This window comes from Lynx rufus, unplaced genomic scaffold, assembly GCF_022079265.1.
Source record: "Lynx rufus isolate CCGP_SWC_20201006 ecotype Redwood Valley unplaced genomic scaffold, mLynRuf1.p SCAF_17, whole genome shotgun sequence".
NCBI lineage: Eukaryota > Metazoa > Chordata > Mammalia > Carnivora > Felidae > Lynx > Lynx rufus.
This window is the reverse complement of record NW_025814831.1, coordinates 47,967,508-47,988,299: the sequence shown is the minus strand read 5'-3', so window position 1 is coordinate 47,988,299 and position 20,792 is coordinate 47,967,508. Positions and strand designations below refer to the sequence as shown.

General features: G+C 36.2%; 2 protein-coding genes across 6 annotated transcripts in view; one reads left to right on the top strand and one right to left on the bottom strand.

Annotated features, from left to right (window-relative positions):
* Nucleotides 1-3,799, top strand: part of STYX (serine/threonine/tyrosine interacting protein) — a 37,778-nt gene extending 33,979 nt beyond the window's left edge. For all 3 annotated transcript variants that reach the window (XM_047079646.1, XM_047079645.1, XM_047079644.1), the window contains one exon: nt 109-3,799. In XM_047079646.1, coding sequence (XP_046935602.1) covers nt 109-182 — 74 coding nt within the window. In that variant the 3' untranslated portion in view covers nt 183-3,799. The remainder of the gene's footprint in view (nt 1-108) is intronic.
* Nucleotides 3,800-5,888: 2,089 nt separating this feature from the next.
* GNPNAT1 (glucosamine-phosphate N-acetyltransferase 1) lies at nt 5,889-20,366 on the bottom strand. 3 transcript variants are annotated; one of them, XM_047079642.1, is made up of 6 exons: nt 20,298-20,366; nt 14,432-14,599; nt 13,016-13,078; nt 10,209-10,336; nt 8,782-8,843; nt 5,889-7,107 (listed from the first exon to the last, which is right to left on the bottom strand). In XM_047079642.1, exons 2-6 carry the CDS (start codon nt 14,583-14,585, stop codon nt 6,960-6,962), a joined length of 555 nt encoding a protein of 184 aa, XP_046935598.1. In that variant the 5' UTR covers nt 14,586-14,599; nt 20,298-20,366; the 3' UTR covers nt 5,889-6,959. The 3 variants fall into 3 exon arrangements, with proteins under 3 accessions (XP_046935598.1, XP_046935599.1, XP_046935597.1); XM_047079643.1 differs by having other exon boundaries at nt 20,243-20,326; XM_047079641.1 differs by lacking the exon at nt 20,298-20,366 and adding an exon at nt 20,069-20,289.
* Between the last annotated feature and the right edge of the window lie 426 nt (nt 20,367-20,792).

Below are 20,792 nucleotides of genomic sequence, written 5' to 3'. Positions count from 1 at the left end.
TGAATATCCCTACATTTATGAAAATGAAATTTTTACTGGATCTAACATTGTAGCAGTTGGACTTATTTAAGTTCCCATTATATGTTATATTCATGCAATAATTTTTAGGCAGTTTGAAGAGAACACATGAAGAAGAAGATGATTTTGGAAACATGCAAGTGGCAACTGCACAAAATGGCTGACTCGAGAGCAAGATTACAGAGGATGTGAATTTCTATTTGGGAAGGAGAAAATACTAGAGACAATAATAATGTAAAATGGTAAAAATACAAGTAGTTTTTTTTTTTTTTTTCAATTATATGTTGCTTCCAGACGTGTTTCTCTGCAACTTGTTGAGCAACATTTTAAGAAGATGTTGGACTTCTGCAATAGATGGCACTGATGGTTTTACTCCTTTTTTCTTTTCTTTTTCCTTTCTTTCTTTTTTTTTTTTTTTTTTACACTTTACAGTTTTATTATAAACCAAGAATTTTGGACTTGCAAAGAGGTATTATTGCAATAATGCACTTTTCATACTTGAAATTTATTTGTATGATATAAAGTTATTACTTTAAACAAAATGCAAGTTAGGGGGGATTTGTTTATAAAATCTGGGTAATTTATAACGAGAATTTCCTAAAGTTTGCTAAAAATTCATTTTGTGTTCTATATATTACATTTTAAAAATAATTTTACAGTTCACTTTTATGATGGAACCTCTTATGGAAACATTAGCAAATGCAGAAATCTGCCACATACCTGTTTTAGTATAATTCAGTAGCTTCATTACCCTTTTATTTTTTTAAACTTCTTTATCCCTTATTAATAATCTTTGAATCATGACATTAGCCAACTCTTCTTACTTTAACATGATCCAAGTATTGCTTCTATTCCTATTATCTTCGTAATTTGTTTATTCTAAAGAAAAAAAGTATAATGAACAGAGGAAGATGTTTTGCTTTGTGATACCAGATGCTAAAAAACAAGGAGTTTTAGACTTTGAGTGACTTTCCTTTTTTCCTTAACAGCCAAATGTTGTGTTTGTTCTTTTTAGAGTTGCCTACCCCATTTTTTCTCTGTCCAAAATAGTTCAAAATAGAATATAATAACCAATGTAGCACTATTTTTTTTCTAAATGAAGCCCAAAAGAGAAAAGTGCCTTGCATTATTAAAAAATTAAAAATAAAAAAATAAATCTTCACGACCTCTAAATTAGTATGTATAACGGTGAAAAGTTTTTAACGTTCTTTTGTAATTTATTTTTCTTTTTAATCACAAATTAGTTAAAACAGAGTCTGCGGCTTAAAGAAACCTCAGTAAGTTATTAATGTGAAATATTTACTCCTTCATTTTATGTTGTCTTAATGAGTCTGTGAGGTTGTTCTGGCTCAGATAGCAGCTTTTCTTGAAGATGCATTTATTGGGGAAAGTGGTTTGTGGGAAACCTCATTGTATTTAAAATTAGTGTTTTAATTCTTTACATTGAGTTAATCCAAATTTCCCCCATAATTTGCATTAACAAAGTCACTTTATGGATCCTTAATTCTCCATATTTTTATTTATACATATAAAGATTGTTCTAAGAAAAACATTTTTGCTATTTTAAGTACGCCATGAGGGAGGAGAGGAGTGTTTTTAACTTTTTATAGTTGATTTAGGGTAGCACAAACAAAACTCCTTTATATCTCATTTTTCAGTCCTCTCTTGAGGTGCTTTACTGATGGGAATGATTTCCATACATTCCCTTGGTACCATCAGGTACTATGCAAGGTAACCCATTACACCAAGTTACTTGTTTTGCTTTCCTCCCTACAATGTAATATAATACAGTAAAAAAGCTTTTTTTTATCCAGCATAGCAGGAGAGTGGAAATGAATTAAAATTGTTTTATTAACTAAGAGTTAATTCCTATTGACTGAGGTGGTATTCTTCTGATTCCTTTCTCTTCCCCTATTTTACCACCCTGAGAAGAGCCTATGATTAATCCCACTGTGGTCTTGTATTCTGTTGTGTGATTAGGTCATGGTGTGGTAGTCCAGTAGAGTCAAGATTTGCATTGTGTTCAGAAATTCCACTTGGCAAAATGCCAGATAACACAGCTTTCCTGTATATAGATCACTATATAGGTTAGCAAAAACCTCTCTTGCAACCTAATAATCTGTGATGCTTCTTCATTCAGCAGAAACTCTGCTTAAAAGAATCTTCGTAATACTACATTTAGGTTTTAAAATGAGGGAGTTAAGATTTTTGAAATTAGTTTCTTAAATACACATATCCTCTCTAGTCTGGCCAAAAATACAGATTTGGTCATTTATTAATTTAAAGCTGGTAATTTTCCACTTTTTCTAACCACTGTAATTTTTATGTTGTCACTGAAGTGCCTGCCCAGCACTGTATATTAAAAGACTGTCTCTTGAACACTAGGAAAAGGGACTATCATCTTCTTGAGTACAGTACTAATGGGGACAAAACATGAAGTTTATTTTTCTTTCATGTAAGAACACCCCACGTTTGTTTTACCTAAATTCAACTAGTTCTGGTAGCTCTTCTAGTCTTTCTTCTGTTTGGTTCCATTTCTGTTAATTCTTTTATTTCTACAGATGTTTTGTGATAGTTACCTATAATACATTTAACCAATCATGACTTTTTTTCTAGACTATTTGAATCATGTATGAGTGATGTAGCACCTAATTTTAGACATTAAATATGTTATCTGGGCAAGGATTTAAACTGAAATTGCAGGAAAACTGCTTTACTGTCCACGTTAAAAGTATGAAACAAGTATTGAAAATATTCAAACTGGAATGGCAGTATTCTTACCTTCTAATTTTAATTAGTTCATGTTAATTTCTTATCTATTATGTGTTTAAAGAGCAGTTACCTTTATTTGTATCTACTCTATGGTGGAAATGTTAAACCATGATAGCTTCTGGCTTCTGATACCAACTCTCAACCACTTAACTTTTACAGAAGAATATTTGTTTTGGGGGGAGGGGGATTTTGTGCTTCATATGAGTTTAGAAGTAATGTCAGAAAATGTTAAGCATGTCCTTTTTAAGAAAATATAAGGTTTCTAATTGTCTAATTACCATGGTAATTCAAGTGAATTAGAAGTATTTAACTGCAATCTTGAATTATAAAGTTGGGATGCATACACACACACACACACACACACACACACACACACACACACACACACATATATCAGGATCTCAACTTGATGTAAAGTAAATGAGCAGTTACCTGGCGGATTTTTTTTTTTTATAACTGGTTTAATCCATAATTCCATAACAAACTTAGCTTCACTTCAGTATTTACTTTCTTTGTCCATCCAAACATGCTCCAATATGGAAATGATAGGAAATAACTAAGATTACTAAAAGATTTTATTTTATTTTTAGAAAGATAAGTTTCTAGGATCTTTGAATGCTGGATTTTTTTGTCTTACCCATCCATGGCAGCTAAAAAAAAAAAAAATCAAAATATTCAGGTTTACATGTTAGCTCTCTCATAGGGAGTTGCCATACCTCACAGTTCAAAGTGTATTCTATAGATCAGTAACATTATACTGACATGTAATTGCAATTTACTATGCAGCAAAAATGATTCAAGAAGAAAAATAACCTACAGTGTCTATTTACCTTTGTATAGGGAATTGCTTAAGTTACTCTGCTTTTAACATTTGTACTTGGATAAAATGCTTATGTATGTATAGGAATGTCACAGTGCAAGATGCTGCTAGCCCAGGCACAAAGTATTAAAATTATTTTGTGAAGATTGGTGGTTGTATTAAAACTGTTGTGCCATTATACCTCAAAAAGATTGAAACGTTCATTTATACTGCTTATGCCTCAGAACTTCTTTAGATTGTTGTCTTCTAGGTAAAAGTAACCTGCTTTTACTACCTCAGATTAATAAGGATGAACAAACATTGGATGTTAAACATTTAAGAGTATCTTCCAAAAACATTGTATGGTCACACACACACAAATCTAGGCAAGGCCTGAATTTTAGCTCAAGAATATTTCTTAAGTATTAGTTGAACAAACTTGGAGTTGGAAGTAAATTCATGTCTGAAGGAAAGAGTATAAATCATCCACAGAGCAGCTTCTAGCCTGTTAAAAACAACACTACTTGTGTTCACAGTACCATATTCCCCATCAGCCTACATACTACTTACTCTTCATCAAATCTAAGATGCTATCACTACACTGTTCTTTTAGATACCACTAAAAGGCAAAATATTGTTGAATAAACTGTGGCAAGCCATTGATCAGAAAACGCATCCTGATTTCCAAAATGTTAGCATAAAAAATGTGCATCTTAGAGTCAAGGAAATATAAAAATACAAAATATATGAGGCATGATAAAAATCACAACTGTCACTTCACCCTATCTTTTCAAAGCAAATAATGCTTTAAAATGTGAATATATAGTTTATATATTATGAAACATTTTATGCAATTTTCTCAAATTTACTCACAATATGAGTTAGAAAATTTTAAACATACTCTGGCTAACTTTTAAAAAAAAATTTTTATTTTTTTATTTTTGAGAGACCGAGTGCAAGCGGGGGAGGGGCAGAGGGAGACACACACAGATCTGAAGCAGGCTCCAGGCTCTGAGCTATCAGTACAGAGCCCAACCTGGGGCTTGAACCCATGAACCGTGAGATCATGACCTGAGCCAAAGTCATAGGCTTAACCAACTGAGCCACCGAGGCACCCCAATGGCCAGCTTTTATTTATTTATTTATTTATTTATTTATTTATTTATTTATTTATTTATTTTCTTCTTATATAACTTATTGTCAAATTGGTTTCCATACAACACCCAGTGCTTATCCCAACAGGTGCCCTCTTCAATGCCCATCACCCATTTTCCTAACCCCCCCACCACCTCAGTTTGTTCTCAGTATTTAAGAGTCTCTTATGGTTTGCCTCCTTCCCTCTCTGTAACTTTTCCCCCCCCTCCCATCCCCCCTGGTCTGTTAAGTTTCTCAGGATCCACATATGAGTGAAAACGTATGGTATCTGTCTTTCTCTGCCTGACTTATTTCACTTAGCATAACACTCTCCAGTTCCATCCACATTGCTACAAATTGACCAGCTTTTAAAATAAAGCTAAATACAGGGGTGCCTGGGTGGCTCAGTCAGTTGAGCATCTAACTCTTTTGGCTCAGGTCATGATCCCAGGGTCATGGGTTTGAACCCCATGTAGGGCTCCACACTGGCTGAGTGTGGAGGCTGCTTAAGATTCTCTTCCTCTGCCCCTCATCCCCGCTTGCACACTGAGGTTAAAACTTTAAAAATAAAGCTAAATACAAATCACCATTTTCATCAATGACAATTTTTATATTCTTTATAACTCTTATAGGGAGGGTTTAAAAGACCTTAAGAATACTATTTAAAGGGATTTACTGAAATACCAACCTTGTAGACAGTTTTATTTCAAATTATTTACAAGAATGGTAAAGCATATAATTTTGCCTTCTTTTAGGTTTATTTTTTTTAACATGGGTTTTAAGTACCATAATGTACTTAATAAAGCTACCATCGTGCCAAGGTTGTAGGACTCCTGAAAAGGCAAAACTAGCTGAAAGGGCAAAAGCAGGTTTGTTGCTTTTACTAGAAACAGATCAATTCATAAGCATAGGTCATTAGCAGGTAAGTAGTGCACCCTCTATTGGTGAAGGGTTTCTATGGTTTTAGAAAGCCAACTTGAGCTTACTAGGACAGAAATCCTAAATCCAGTTGAGGTACGTGTGAGTGAGAGGGATGACAAGTGGTGGGTCTTTACTTTCCCAATTAATTTTACAAAGAGTACACAAAACTGAAATCTTCTGAACCAGGACATAACCTAATAGTTCAACAAAAGATGCAAGAAAAACACAGACATTAGGATTCTAATGAAAGACTTTTCATCATATGAACAGGTTTAATGTAACATGGAATGCAAAAGATTAGAACCATTAATAAAATATCCAATTTTCCAACTTAAAAAAAATAATTAAAATAAATAAAATCAAAACAAGATAGTGACCAGAATAATAGTACCATGACAATCACAGTAAATAGAAAAGCTTCCATCAACATTTCAAGGATTTAACAAATGCAGTATGATACTTATTTAAAATATTCCACTCAATTTTGTAATCTTTCATAAAAATGTTACTTAGAAGACATCAATGAAAAGATGAGAAATCAGGTTAGAAATACACAATATGCCAAGATTTGCTCATTCACTGTTAAAAAGTACCTTATATTTGCTCTTAGGTATTTTAAACAAATGATTAATTATATTTCACATATAAGACAGGTGGTACCTTAACTGCATAAGAATTATATAAACTTTCAGATGTACACTTAAATTGTTTTATTTTGAATCCTGTCACATTTTATAATTTTCATTTCTACTTACTGAAAAGGCTAACCAGGTTGTTTGCCAATTCAGTATTAGGACCAACAAATGTTGGTCTGCACTACATTTAGTTATCTTACCCAATTTCACGTAATATATGGAAAAATGATAACACTCCTAAGTGATTTTTGGTGTTTCTCTGATTGAAACAAAAGTATTAATTTTGTGAATGTGATATAGCCTTATTTATGGTATATGTATATTTTTTTAATGAGCAGTACAGATTGCAGACACATAACTATACTACCTATACTCTTAACTACAAAGAAATGAAGCCAAACTTTAGAAAAATACAATGCAAGAAAAGATTCAAGTTAAAAATATATTCCTTTGGTTAAAAATCATCCCCTTTATAAGACTCATTTGTAATCTAAACTCACAGCATGTCCCACAGGCCAAAGTAATCTTCTAAGTGTCATTATACTTGTTGAATTACCATGTTATTTTCAATCCAGTATTTATGGAGGTCACTGGGTTGCAGCAACAAAATATTTTAACTCTAAGAAGAGTATTGCCTTGTTGCATTAGCTCCTTTGACAAATGTCTTTCTTAAAAGATTTTTACTTTAGAAACCTCCGACACATGTAGTTTTCTTCAGATACTGTATATCCAAACTTTTTATAGAAACCAACATTTTGTGGTAGACATTCAAGGGTAATCTTATAACAGTTCAGTTTCTTGCTTAGCAAAGTAAGGGTTGATAACAACCTGCAATTCAAAAAGCAGGGGGAAAGCATAGAGCATTTGTTAATGAAAATGCATTTGAGTAACTTAATATAAATGAATAAATATTATATAAATAAAATTTCGAATTTATATTAGAAATGGGTTTAGGTCATGACCTTTCTCACTATATTCATTTAAATATTCAAATTGTAACTGGACAAGCTTTAAATCACCCAAAGCATTTGACTGTTTCAAATATAACTTATCTAAGTTGTCTCTAGCACATTAATAGAACAATACTAAAATTCAACCTAAAATTAATGTTAACACTGGGGCACCTGGGTGGCTCAGTCAGTTAGGCCTCCAACTTCAGCTCAGGTCATGATCTCGTGGCTCGTGAGTTCAAGACCGGCATTGGGCTCTGTGCTGACAGCTCTTGCACCTGGAACCTGCTTCGGATTCTGTGTGTCTCTCTCTCTTTTTCTGCCCCTCCCCTGCTTGCTCTCTCTCTCAAAAATAAACAAACATTAAAATTAAAAAAAGGATTCATGTTAACACTAAAGACTGTCAACTTTTTTAAAAAATATGGCCAAAATTTTGAATCTTTTTCCTAAATCTATTCAAACTACTTAGGAACAGACAACATTTCCACATAAAATGAGTAAAAGCTTTGTTCTGTATCATTTTTAAAGCTAATATTTGTGAAAGTATATATCAGATTACTTCTGGATTGCTCTAAATAATATGAAATAGAAACAAAACAAAAAAAGTATACATTTTTCAAATCCTTAAAGAATCCAAACCCCAGTAAAAGAATGTGATTCTAATGGCCTTAGGGGAAAAAAACTAGATCTACAAAAATTTACCCAAAGGGTTTTCTCATGTTCGCACAGACTGAAAAGTTGTATCATTTTGAAGACAGAATATCTTGACTGAAGTTAGGAAACTATAAAAGGTATGACATTTAAGTGGATTAGAATATTAGAAATTGGTCTGTTTTGTTCACTGATGTATCCCAAATATCTCAAATAATATCTGGCACATAGCAGGTCCTAACTTATTGAGCAACTTCCTTAAAATTCAGAAGAGATGGTATTAAGCAAGTTAAAAGATTTAGATAGGGACGCCTGGGTGGCTCTCAGTCGGTTAAGCGCCTGACTCTTGATTTCAGCTCAGATCATGATCTCACTCTGAGTTCAAGCCCCACATCAGGCTCTGCGCTGAAGTGTGGAGCCTGCTTGGGATTCTCTCTTCTCTGCCCCTCCCCCCCACTCACGCTGTCTCTTGTCTCTCTAAATAAAGAAACAAAAGATTTAGATAAATGCATAGAGAATTATACAGGAAAGGCTATTTTAGTATATGTTTCTAAAACTTAAGAGGCTGAGGACATTTCCTTTGTTTTTAAATAAGACTGGGAAATAGGTGAATCACTTGACTCGGCCAAAAGTTTGTTTCCTATTAGTATGAAAATATTAAAAGTCAATAAAAATGTTAGTCTATAAGACAGTACACTCCCAATTTCCTAACTTCATGATAAAACATAAAAATACTGTTTCTTCCATTAAATTTAAACTACAGGGTGAGCTTAATTAAGGACACCTAAAAAGAACTTCAAACAGGAAAACATTTTTTAACAAATATCTGGGTAAGATACTATTAACTAAAACAGAAAAAGTATCTAATTTAATGAGGGTTACCTTGTTTCTGCCTACTTACAGTTTGCCAAGCTGCTTTCCTCGGCATTCATCGCTAACAACAACATCTTCTACTCTTCCTCTCTGAAAATATTTACAGCGTTTAAGGGACTAAGCATGTAGTTTTGTTTTTAGCTACATCAACAAGTGACAGAATTCAATGATAACAATATTTTGTAAACTTGGAAGTTCACAGAAACCAAAATGCAACCCTTTTTTACTTATTATAGAGGAAATAATATAATGAACCAATTTGTAGCCTAATCTTGTTTTGTCTATATCCAAAATCTTACCACTCCATTGTTTTAAAGCAGATTTCAGAATCCACAGAACCAAAATGTAATCTTGTCATGTTCCATCATCTTACTCCTTGCTTAAGAGCAATTCTTTCAAACATCCAAATATAATTTACTAATTTCTAGTAAAGAAAGCCCACCAAAATTTGCACCTCAGAATACATTTGAAGTGTTTCTAATTTTCACTGGATTAGCTAGGTTCTCATGAGTCATGAGGAGCAATCAGGAGTTAGAAATGTCACAGAGCAGAATACAGTTGAACAATGTGGTTTGTTTGAACTGTACAGGTGCACTTATGCAGATTTTTTCTAATAAATGCAATACTGTAAATGTATTGTCATGATTTAATAACATTTTCTTTTCTCTGGGGTGCCTGGGTGGCTCAGTCAGTTAATCATCAGACTCAATCTCAGCTCAGGTCATAATCAAGCTCTGTGTCAGGCTCTGGGCTGACAGTGAGGAGCCTGCTTGGGATTTTCTCCCTCCCTCTCTTTCTGCCCCTCCTCTGCTCACGTTCTTTCTCTCTCGCTTTCAAATAAACTTAAAAAAAAAAAAGTAACATTTTTTTCTCTAGCTTGCTTTATAAATAAAAATACTATATATAATATACATAACATAATCAACTGCTTATGTTGTAGGGTAACCAGTCAACATTAGTTTTGGGAGTCAAAAGTTACATGCAGATTTTTGACTGCAGAGTGTCAGCATCCCTAACTCCAATCTTGTTCAAGGGTCAACTATATAATATTCTGAATCTTTTAGTGCTTGGAAATGGATGTGGGAATTTGTGTTACTGTATATACAAAGTATTTTGTTGTTTTTTTTTTAAATAGCATTAGGGATTCTAAACATCACTGCCAAATTTCATGATGCTGACTTGGTTTCCCTATGACTATACCAAATCTGACACCTTACAAAACAATGTTTAGCAAACAATTCAGATAGTTAATACATCTTCTTCCTAACTCTGAGAACACAAGACGAAAATGTTACTAAGTGATGTCTAAGAAGTAAAACTTTTTCCAGGGCAATACAGCTCTCATTTTACATTGAAAAGCAGTCAGAAAATAGATCTGTCTAATGGAAACTCAAAGTTGATTTTGCTAGAAAACATTTGTTCATGTTATTCATAAGCATTAATGTGAACACATACCTTAGCACAGGAATGGATGAATTTATGTTCTATTATCAGAGTTGCTGTAGCCACAATTTGTCCTAAAGTCACATCTTCCACAACTGTAACATAATAGTCCCCAGATTTCTTCATGTGCTCAAAAGATTCTGTGGAAATCGGACAAGTGTTATGTGGCAGACTTTAAACTTTATTAGGTGCCATAAAAATATTAGGATTAGCTGACTCATTATTGAATATTTAAAGTGATTTCACCATGGCAATTTACTTTGTTTTCTAAAGAAAAAATTAATTATTATGGGGTGCCTGGGTGGCTCAGTCAGTTAAGCATCTGACTTGATTTCGGCTCAGGTCATGATCTCAGGGTTCGTGCCCTGCGCTGGGCTCTGTGCTGGCAGTGCAGAGCCTGCTTGGGATTGTCTCTCTCCCTCTCTCTGATCCTCCCATGCTTGCTCTCTCTCTCTCTCTCTCTTAAAATAAATAAACTTAAAAAAAAGTTTTCAAAGAAAATATTAAAAATGACCAAGAGGTTGAAACATCAGCAATTACTATCAATTAGAATACAGTCCATACATTAAAAAAAAATCTGCTAGTAAAGTACAACTATTAACAGCTATTTTAGGTGAATAACACAATGCAAGTAAATTACAGATGCTTTCACTTCTGTGACTAATGAATGAAAACTCTAATATCTTTATTACTTTAAATAAGTTTCTTTAACCTTTACACTCAATATTAAAAAGAAAACAAAACTGCAAATCTCTTATTTGTTTTTAAAAATTTTTAACGTTTTATTTATTTTTGAGAGAGCATGAGCAGAGGAGGTACAAAGAGGAAGACAGGGAATCCCAAAGCCCAACATGGGGTTTGAACCCTAAACTGTGATATCATGACCTGAGCCAAAGCCGGACACTCCACCAACTGAGCCACACAGGTGCTCAATTTACATGAGCAAATTTTAATTAAAATGTTTACATGGCTCCATTCTGTAATTTTTAGTCTTCTGGCTTCAAAATATTTTGACAGTGATCTGGTGTTTCAGGACTCTGACTTGCTTTTTTAGAAAAAGAATCTGGTGCACCTGGGTGGCTCAGTTGGTTAAGCATACAACTCTTGGTTTTGGCTCAGGTCCCATCTCCTGGTTTCTCGAGTCCCACATCCGTCTCCATGCTTACAGTGTGGAGCCTGCCTGACATTCTCTCTCTCCCTCTCTCTCTCTGCCCATTCCCCGCTCACTGTGTGTGTGTGTGTGTGTGTGTGTCTCAAAAATAAATATTTAAAAAATTTAAAAAAACCGAATCATTGTTTTTGTTTGCTTTGAAAGCACCTTGTGAAGTAACTAAAAAATGTTTCCATATCTAATCATCCCAAAGTCACATGGCAAATAGGAGCAAAGATGGAATACTTTTCTCTCAAATTGATTTTTAGTACTTATCTTGGGTTTCTCATCTAATCAGACATACAGGCAAAGAGGAATTCAGAAATAAAAACTGAGCCTAATATTCTCACATACTGTTTATTTCTAGTCTTGTTCTAGATAGGGTTCTGGAGTGGGAAGAAGAAATAAATTCAAGGAAAACAGTGAGAATCAGAAAAGAGTGATCTTCATCTTGGGAGGATCAGCTACAGTACAAAACAAAATTACCTGGTGACAGAAATGAAGAAATTGTAGAAAACAGGAAACGACAGTGTTAGAGCACTGGATGGGATCAGGAAGGTTCTAATCCTTTCTTTATCAGTAACTATCTGTGATCTTATGTCATTTGACCTCTCTGGATTTCCATTCTCTCATATGCATTATAATTTTTTTTTAATGTGTATTTATTTTAAGAGAGAGACAGGCTGTGAGCAGGGGAGGGGCAAAGAGAGAGGGAGACACAGAATCCGAAGCAGGCTCCAGGCTCTGAGCCATCAGCACAGAGCCCGACGCAGGGCTAGAATGAGATCATGACCTGAGCAGAAGTCAGACGCTCAACTGACTGAGTCACCCAGGCACCCCCATCTCTCATATGTATTATAAATGCTTATGACACTGGTTGACCTTAAAATTCAATATAAACAAACTAAATAAATTGAGAACATAATGTCTCAATCACTCTTTTTTATTTGGTGATGAGATTTCCATGAATAACCTAACCACATGAAAAATACTATAAGGGGCGCCTGGGTGGCTCAGTCAGTTAGGCAGCCAACTTTGGTTCAGGTCATGATCTTGTGGTCTGTGAGTTTGGGCTCCATGTCACATTCTGTGCTGACAGCTCAGAGCCTAAAGCCTGCTTAGGATTCTATGTCTCCCTCTTTCTCTGCCTCTCCCCTGCTCATGCTTGGCCTCTCTCTCAAAAATAAACATTAAAAAAAAAAATACAATATAAAACAATCTCTAAAGATGTCACCTAGATTTAATACTACGATAATTGTCTAAAAGTCAGGTATTTTGTAAAACACGAGAATTGCTACATTTGGATTCTAGAACAGGTAACCACATTAAACATTTAAATAAGAAAATGGGCATCTGGCTCAGTTGGTTAAGCATCTGACTCTTGATTTCGGCTCAGGTCATGATCTCATGGTACATGAGTTCAAGCCCCAGGTGATAGCATGATAGCACAGAGCCTGCTTGGGATTCTCTCTTTGTCCCCTCCCCCTGCCTCTCTCTCTCTCTCTCTCTCAAAATAAATAAACTTTAAAAAATAAGAAAATAGCTAATTATCCTATGAATAATTTCCAGCTATTTGAACACAAACACAAGTAGACACTGAACATAGCTCTAAATGAAAAATCTTGTTTCCCTTTATTTTCATTCAGGAAAAAGATGCTGTAGTACTTACTCATAAATTGTTCAGGGTTGACAACTCCGGTTTCAGTCAGCTGACCTAGTACTTTAAAAAAACCTAGTTTTGAAAAACAGATTTCAAGTCATGAGAGGACCAAATGAAAGATCAAAAGCAATGTGTGAAGGTGGTGGGATTATGGGCACTTGTGTTTTCAGAACTTTCTGTAATCATTTTGAAATTAATCATTTTATTATTTAAAAATATTAAACTGAAACCCATTACTCTTTCTATAATCACTACATGAAACAAAGAATAATAGGTTTTACCAAGGATTTTGCCTGGAAAAGGATTTTTTAAGATTTTGGAGTCATGCAGACCTTAATAATTCAATATTTATAAAACAAGCAGGTATATTTTTCGATGTAATTTGCATTAAATTTGCTGCAAGGAATGCCAAATTTTCCCAAATACATGCTTTGGCTTTATTTACTTAAACGTGCAAGATCGTCATGGTCAAATAGGATATTATTTTTGAATTAAAATATAAATATTGTTGAGACTAAGTTTTAAGGAATACTAATTAATTTCATTAATGTTAAATTAATGTGAACATTTGAGAACTTTGAGAATCTTAACTTCTACATACTCAATAATTAGTCTGACCAAAATTAGTTTCTTCAGATTTCCTACTAAAAAGAAAACTAAAAAGTTTATTTCTTATTACCAAAATTTAAGGAACTCATTTTGGAGAATTTATATTAAAAAAAAAGAAATATATGTAAACAAAACCTCTGCAACCTTTCCAAGTAAATTATCTCCACCCTCATTTCCCATCCAGCTTCTTAGAGAAGACTCTTCCTTATTGTCATTATAGATGATAATTTTACCTTTATGAAAAGTCTTTTTAAAGGATTAATTAGGGAGGAGTAGTGTTGTACTTAAGACATTTGAAATATTTCACAGTGATACCTGGTCTTAGCCATTATATATACATATTGGAATTGAGTGTCTCAGTCACTTTAGAAATTAAGTACAAAAAAAATCCAAAAATCAAATATTATTTTTTAATATTCTCAGCATCATCATATGTTGTGGAGAAAACAGAATGCTAATTACAGTTGACTCTTGAACAACACAGGTTTGAACTGTGCAGGTCCACTTGTACATAGATTTTTTTCAATAAGTACATTACAGTACCATAAATACATTTTTCTTAATAACATTTTTCTCTATCTTACTTTATTGTGAGAATATAGTATGTAACACATAACATAAAATATGTATTAATCAACTATTTCTGTTATTGGCAAGGCTTCTGGTCAACAGTAGGCTACTAGTAAGTTAAACGTTTGGTGAACCAAAATTTAGACACAGATTTTCAAATGCACAGGGGTCAGTGCCTCTAACCCCCCATGTTGTTCAGGGGCCAACTGTATAATGCTAACCAAGATTTGTAAACCAAGTCCCTACCTCTATTTAAGTCAGCAGTACAAAGGGGCCTCAAAACCAAACCTTCTCCAGGATGTGTTGGGGAAATGGCTGGAGAAAATGTTGCTGTATTCTGGCTCCAGTCCACTTCTTTGAGTAGACTTGGGTCAAACATAGGAGTTTCATCAGGTTTCATCTTTGTAGTAAGGTCTAAAATAAAATTTTAAACGGTAAGGCATTTATTTAATAGGGAATTATGGCTGGTAAGAAAGTCTATTTCTTAATAAAAGTTAATGCAATTAGAAAATTCTTTTAACATATATGCAATATATGTTCTATCCCGAATCTAGCATAAATGCCACCATCACAGATGAACAGAAGACTTATGGTTAACATCAGATAGTAAACAAATGACTAAATTTGTAAGTTTTAAACTTTAAAACCGTGTTTTCTAGCAACTCTTCTAAAATATTTTTCCTATCGGCTGGTGCTAGCATAGCACTGTGATTAGCTGACTTTTCATGGGCTTTACTTTTTTTTATTATTGGGCTAAGAGATTGTTGGTCTTACCACTAAGAAAGACTTATTGGCCATACTACTAGGTTTTTATATGAATCATAAACAGAAGATAATTGATAAACTGGCTTATTTACTCCACATTCACTGTAGTATTTGGTCTCAGCTAGTAAAGATTCATATTAAAGGGTATCTGTTGGATTTTGTTTTCAGACCAGATTTTCTAAGAACCTATAAGGTAATTTTCTCAGCTGCAATTAGGAAGCGTGAGAAGAGCCAGTGTTTTTCATACTATTAAAAAATAATCAGTTATAGTATTATCCTCTTTTTTGAACATTCAGAAACTGGTAGATTCTTACTAGGTGTGGTCTAATAAAACAGCCTAAACAACAGATACAAGGACAGAATGAAAAAATTATATAAAACATAAAAATGAGGGCAGTGGCATGTCTGTGGAACCCAGAGTTGCAAGAACAGAATCTTCGTTAACAATTATTAGGAGACTGTAAAGCAACCCCTAACTTTCATTTCTATTCCTTTACCCAGTTAAAAAAACTATTCTATTTGATACTTGCTTCTAGCTTTCCTTTGAAACAAAGATTTTAAAGATATATATCCATAATATTAACATAACAAAAGGAAACAAACAGGAAAAAATAAAGTCTATTTGATGACAATTTTCCCAATAACCTCACTCCAATTATGTTCCCTATTTCCTAAGTCATGATATGCTTAAGGGAAATTAGTCTGAACTTTTCCTTAAAGGTGGATTAAACCTCTGCATGTGTAACTGACAACCATACAGGTAATGCTGCACTTACAGTAGAGGCTTTGGGAAGGTAGTGTGGTATAATAACAGCAGTTAACATTTGTTCAGCATTTACAATAGGTCAGACATTATTCAAAGAACCTCACACATTACTAATTCATTTACTTCAACAATCCTACAGGATAGGGATGATTATTATCTCCATTTAAACAGACTAGGAAACGAAGTAACCTGCCCAAGATCACAAAGTTAGTGGAGTCAGGATTTAAACTTAAGATGGAAAAGAGCATGAGCTTTGGAGTCAAGCTGGTGTCCAAATGTCAAATGTGATTATAGCTAATGTATTCAACTCTAACAATCCGTTTACTCATTTGTAAAATGGAGATGAAATTATTAGAAGGACATGAATTACTATATACAGCACTTAACAGTGCCTGGCATACTGTAAGTGCTCAACAAGATATACTTCATTTAGCAGCTAATTAAAATTCATGTTTATAAATCTTTGTTATTTTTTTCATCTTTAAATTAATTCATGAGTCAGGCACTGTGCTGGGTACAGACAGGGGCTACAAAAAAGATGACAGGTTATATGTTTATATTAAACTGAAACATTCTTGGATAGAAAAAAAAATCATAGTTTATTATGTAGAACACCAAGGGGTTTTTTCCCCCTCAAAAAGGACTTAAATATGTTAAGCTGTAAAAAACAAAACAACTATATCTGGTTCTAAGACTAGTAAGGAAAGGAAATAAATTGTGATGATTAAAATATTAAAACAGTCATTCATATTGGGGCACCTGGGTGGCTCAGTTAAGTGTCTGACTCTTGACCTCAGCTCAGGCCATGATCTCATAGTTTGTGGGATAAGCCCCACATCAGGCTCTGTGCTGTCAGCACAGAGGGATTCTCTCCCCCTCCTCTCTCTCTCTGCTCTTCCCCCACATGTTCTCTCTCTCTCAAAATAATAAACATTAAACACACACACACGCACACACAATCTGGGGCGCCTGGAGCGTCAGACTTCAGTTCAAGTAATGATCTCATGGTTGTGGGTTCAAGCCCCACGTGGGGCTCTGTGCTGACAGCTCAGATTCAGAGCCTGGAGCCTGCTTCGGATTCTGAGCCAGCCTCCCTCCCTCCCTCTCTCTCTCCCTCTCTCTCTCTGCCCCTCCCCCAGTCATGCTCTGTCTCTCTCAGAAATAAACAAACGTTTTAAAAAACCACACATTCTGGGGCGCCTGGGTGGCGCAGTCGGTTAGGCGTCCGACTTCAGCCAGGTCACGATCTCGCGGTCCGTGAGTTCGAGCCCCGCGTCGGGCTCTGGGCTGATGGCTCAGAGCCTGGAGCCTGTTTCGATTCTGTGTCTCCCTCTCTCTCTGCCCCTCCCCCGTTCATGCTCTGTCTCTCTCTGTCCCAAAAATAAATAAACGTTGAAAAAAAAAAAAATTTTTTAAAAAAAAAACCACACATTCATATCAAATTTAACAAGCTTACAGTCCACTTGAAACAGATTTTGTATCGGTTAACTTTAACGCATGCATTTTAGTGTTTGTCCCTGGGAATTGGATCCCTGAGGCTTTTGGGTATTCTCTCATCGCAAACATGGGTAACAACGTTTTTTCAGGTAGGCAGATAAACAGGCTAAATATTTATCAATAGAGTAAAATGTATACATTAAATACAGAAGCCCGAAAGTGTTAAAAATTTAGTTCCTCAGGGCAAGACACTATTTAAACAGTTTGATGTTCATTTTATTTAACATAGAGTTGTAATCATGAACTTTAAAGAAAGCTCAAAAGGGAATTTCGATGAACATTAGAACAATTTAAAGTAGATTACTTTTTCCTATGAAGTTGCCTGAGTTTACAATAAAATGTAGTCTAGAAAACACACAAAATACAGTTAATAATTTCCAAGAGAGAAGGGGGAGAGGAGGTACACAGGAGAATTAGGATTACAAAGCCTTTAACTAATGAATTTTAAACAGTAAATACTAATATTTTCCTGTGCTTTTATTTAACCAGATGGTCCTATTCCCTGAATGATCATAAAAAAATAGTATTGGCTAAAATTTATGAAGTGCTTTGTACCTGTTAACTCATAAAAATACAATGAGAGATCTTTCATTATTATCCCCATTTTACAGACCAAGAAATAGGCACAGTAACTTGCTCAAGATAACAGGGCCAGTAAGGAACAGAGTAAGGATTCAAAACCAGGCAACAGCCGGCTTCATAGGCACTGGGCCCCATTGCAGTTGCCCTGGGCCTCACACTTGGTTCTACTCTCTGCTGCCACAGAGTTGAAACTCTTAACAATTTTTAAACAAAGAACCCTCTATTTGCATTTTGCACAGGTTACCACAGACTATGCAGCCATTCCTGCATGACTCCAGATCCTGTACCCTTAGTGATGAAGATGCACTAGTGAAGATGAATTCCCTACTTCATTGTACAAGTTAAAAATTTAGTCAAAAGCAACACCTGTAAACTATATTTGGAAAATAAGAGTATTCGACATGTCAACAAAATACACTGAACAAAGCATTCTGGATAGAAATAAGAATCCATTAACTGGGCAATCAGAAATTAACATCAAAATGTCTTGATGAGTTATTTTACAAAATAAAGCCATACTTAAAGTTACTTTCCTTTATCTCACTCCATCCCCGTTTAGTAAAGTTCTGCTGGTGCCCAATTAATATGTTGGGAAAGTTAAAATAGTATGTGATTTGATTATCAAATTTCAAAAGATTTTTAGAAAGGAATGAAATAGATTTGGTTTACAAAAAATTATTTTAGGATCTTAAGGTGCGCTGAAGTATTGCAAAACTAGGAAATTTCAGTAAATAGAATTGCAGATGTCTGAAGCTGAATCTCATCATCAACACTAGGGTGACTGATTTTAAAAACTAAACCTTAACCCTCCCTAAATATTTCTCCAGAACCTTTCCAATTTAACTGTGAAGTTAGCATGCATTTACAAGGCCCATATAAGCCTAACAGCCCAATAAATGCCTAGTGAATGAATAACAAATGGTATAAGACTTACTCGGTCACAACTCAGAAAATCCAAAAGAAGAAAGTTTCCCAAATTGCCACAAATGATATCACAAAAACGATACACCAAATTCGTTTTTACTAGCATCATCAAGTTCTCGTTCAATTGACTATTCTTTGGGCAATTTCAACAATTTAGTTTCCCAACTTGTACAGCAGACTAAAATACAAACAGGGAGGAGATGCTGCTAGAAGCAAGCAATTGAGAGCAACAAGTAGTAGACACTGGGAATGAAGATTTTTAAAGTTGATACAAAAATTTAAAAAGCATAATCCAAGGCTAAACCTAAACTGCTTTACATATCTCAAGAGTTCCTGGGTCATCGCTACATTACTTCATGACATGGTGAATGGGGGAAGGGGGAAGTTTTGCTCTTTGAGACTTTAGGGTTTGTCTACATGCACTTCGTAACAATTTCGATTACTAATTTGACTAATTTTTTAATCTAAAGAACACTTTATTCGCTGATTTTTAACAGACCTTGCCATATTTATTAAGCCATGAAATTATACTTCAGCAGAGAATTTTAAAAAGTATTTTCTGATCGTTTATTTGATCCCTATAATCTGGTACTATTCCCAGGCTACCGATTAGGAAACTGGAGCATGTGGAGCCTCAAGGTAACACTGCAAATGTGTGAACTGGAACTTAGAATCCTATCTTGTTTTCCCATCTTGAGCTCTAAAACACCATATTCCATAGACTTCAATCTTCACATCATCGTACCAGACAGGTAGCTTTAATTCTAAAAAACATCAGCGAATTCTACCTAAAAGGCTGATCTAAATGATTTCTTGAGACCCATTCTAAGATTTATTCATGAGTGCATAACCTAACAAAACTAATTCCATAATCTCCCGTTTCAATTTTGCACGAAATTTTGAGTTCGGTTTACATAAACATCAGTTCCTCCTATAAGGAAAATCATAGTGCTCAGTGTGTCTAGGGGTACAAGCCCCGGGAAAAGACACAAAGGATGTCCTTCCCTTCCGCAGCTGAAGCCCCAGTTTAGTCAGTGCAGGAGGTGATCTTCCGGGCAGAATCAGGTCCTCAAGTGGCTCCCGACCGCCGCGGGGTGCACCTCGGAAAGGAACAGGGAAAAGGGGGGTCGGGGCATTCGTGCCCCTTCAAAATTGATGGCAGCAAGGGCTGTGAGCAGCTGTCTCGATCCCCCACGTTAAAAATCTGGTGAGCGAAGAGTTAGTTTCGACCCCAGACCCTGTGTCCACCACTGTATGGCTGGACCACTAGCCCTCATCCCTAACCTCTCTCTGACCCAGGCGCGCTCAACTTGCTCCGAACCGCACTCCACCACCACATGTGCACCCACCTGGCGAGGCTAAATGCGCGGCTCCCGGAACAAACACCTCCCACCCGGGCCTAGCTCTCCTCGCCCGGGGACAGCGGTCACACCTGTTTGATAAATGTGAAGGCAGGCCCACGACGGCCCCCTGGACACCAGGCGCGGCCCGGCTCTCGCTCCCCGGCCCCCAGCCTCCCTCACCCGTGGAGGCCTCGCGGTCGGCGCTCCTCTCCAGGCCCGTTGGACTCTCACCCACCCGGGCACACAGCACCGGATCCGGATCCGGCTTCAGCGCCAGCCCCACCTCCTCCTCCACCTCCCGCGCCACGGTTGCCGTCGCGGCCGCCCCTGCGCGAGCCGCCACCGGGACGTGGCAACGCCGCCAACGCCTCCGCCCCACCCCGGGCCGCTTACGCAGGGCCTCGCGCAGGCGGGCGGAGGTGCTCCGAGGGCGAGGGGCGGGCCGGGGCGGGGCGTGCGGCGGGCTTTCGCACGTGGGGCGCGGCGAGGACCGCCCCCGCGGGGACTCCGCCTCCCGGCGGCGCGGGGGCCCCACCCGGGCTCGCTCCGTGCGGTCATGCCCGCGGCCTCCAGCTCTCGGCTTCTCGGGAAATAACTCTGCTTAGGAGTCAGCGAAGCACCGTAAGTGGTGATAGTGTGGGCCTTTTGCATTCTCGGAACCCGGAGGCTCGGCCTCTTGCCCTCTGCCGTTGCCCCTTGTTGCCCCTTCTCTTAATAGTGCATTTAATTA

What these genes read in the sequence shown, in the direction of transcription:
- GNPNAT1 (XM_047079642.1), bottom strand. Translation starts at nt 14,585, where the DNA reads ATGAAACCTGATGAAACTCCTATGTTTGACCCAAGTCTACTCAAAGAA. An exon ending in TACTGCTGACTTAAATAGAG is followed by an intron (nt 13,079 to 14,431) that starts GTAGGGACTTGG and finishes TTTCAAAACTAG; the next exon opens with GTTTTTTTAAAGTACTAGGT. An exon ending in CAACCCTGAACAATTTATGA is followed by an intron (nt 10,337 to 13,015) that starts GTAAGTACTACA and finishes CGATTTCCACAG; the next exon opens with AATCTTTTGAGCACATGAAG.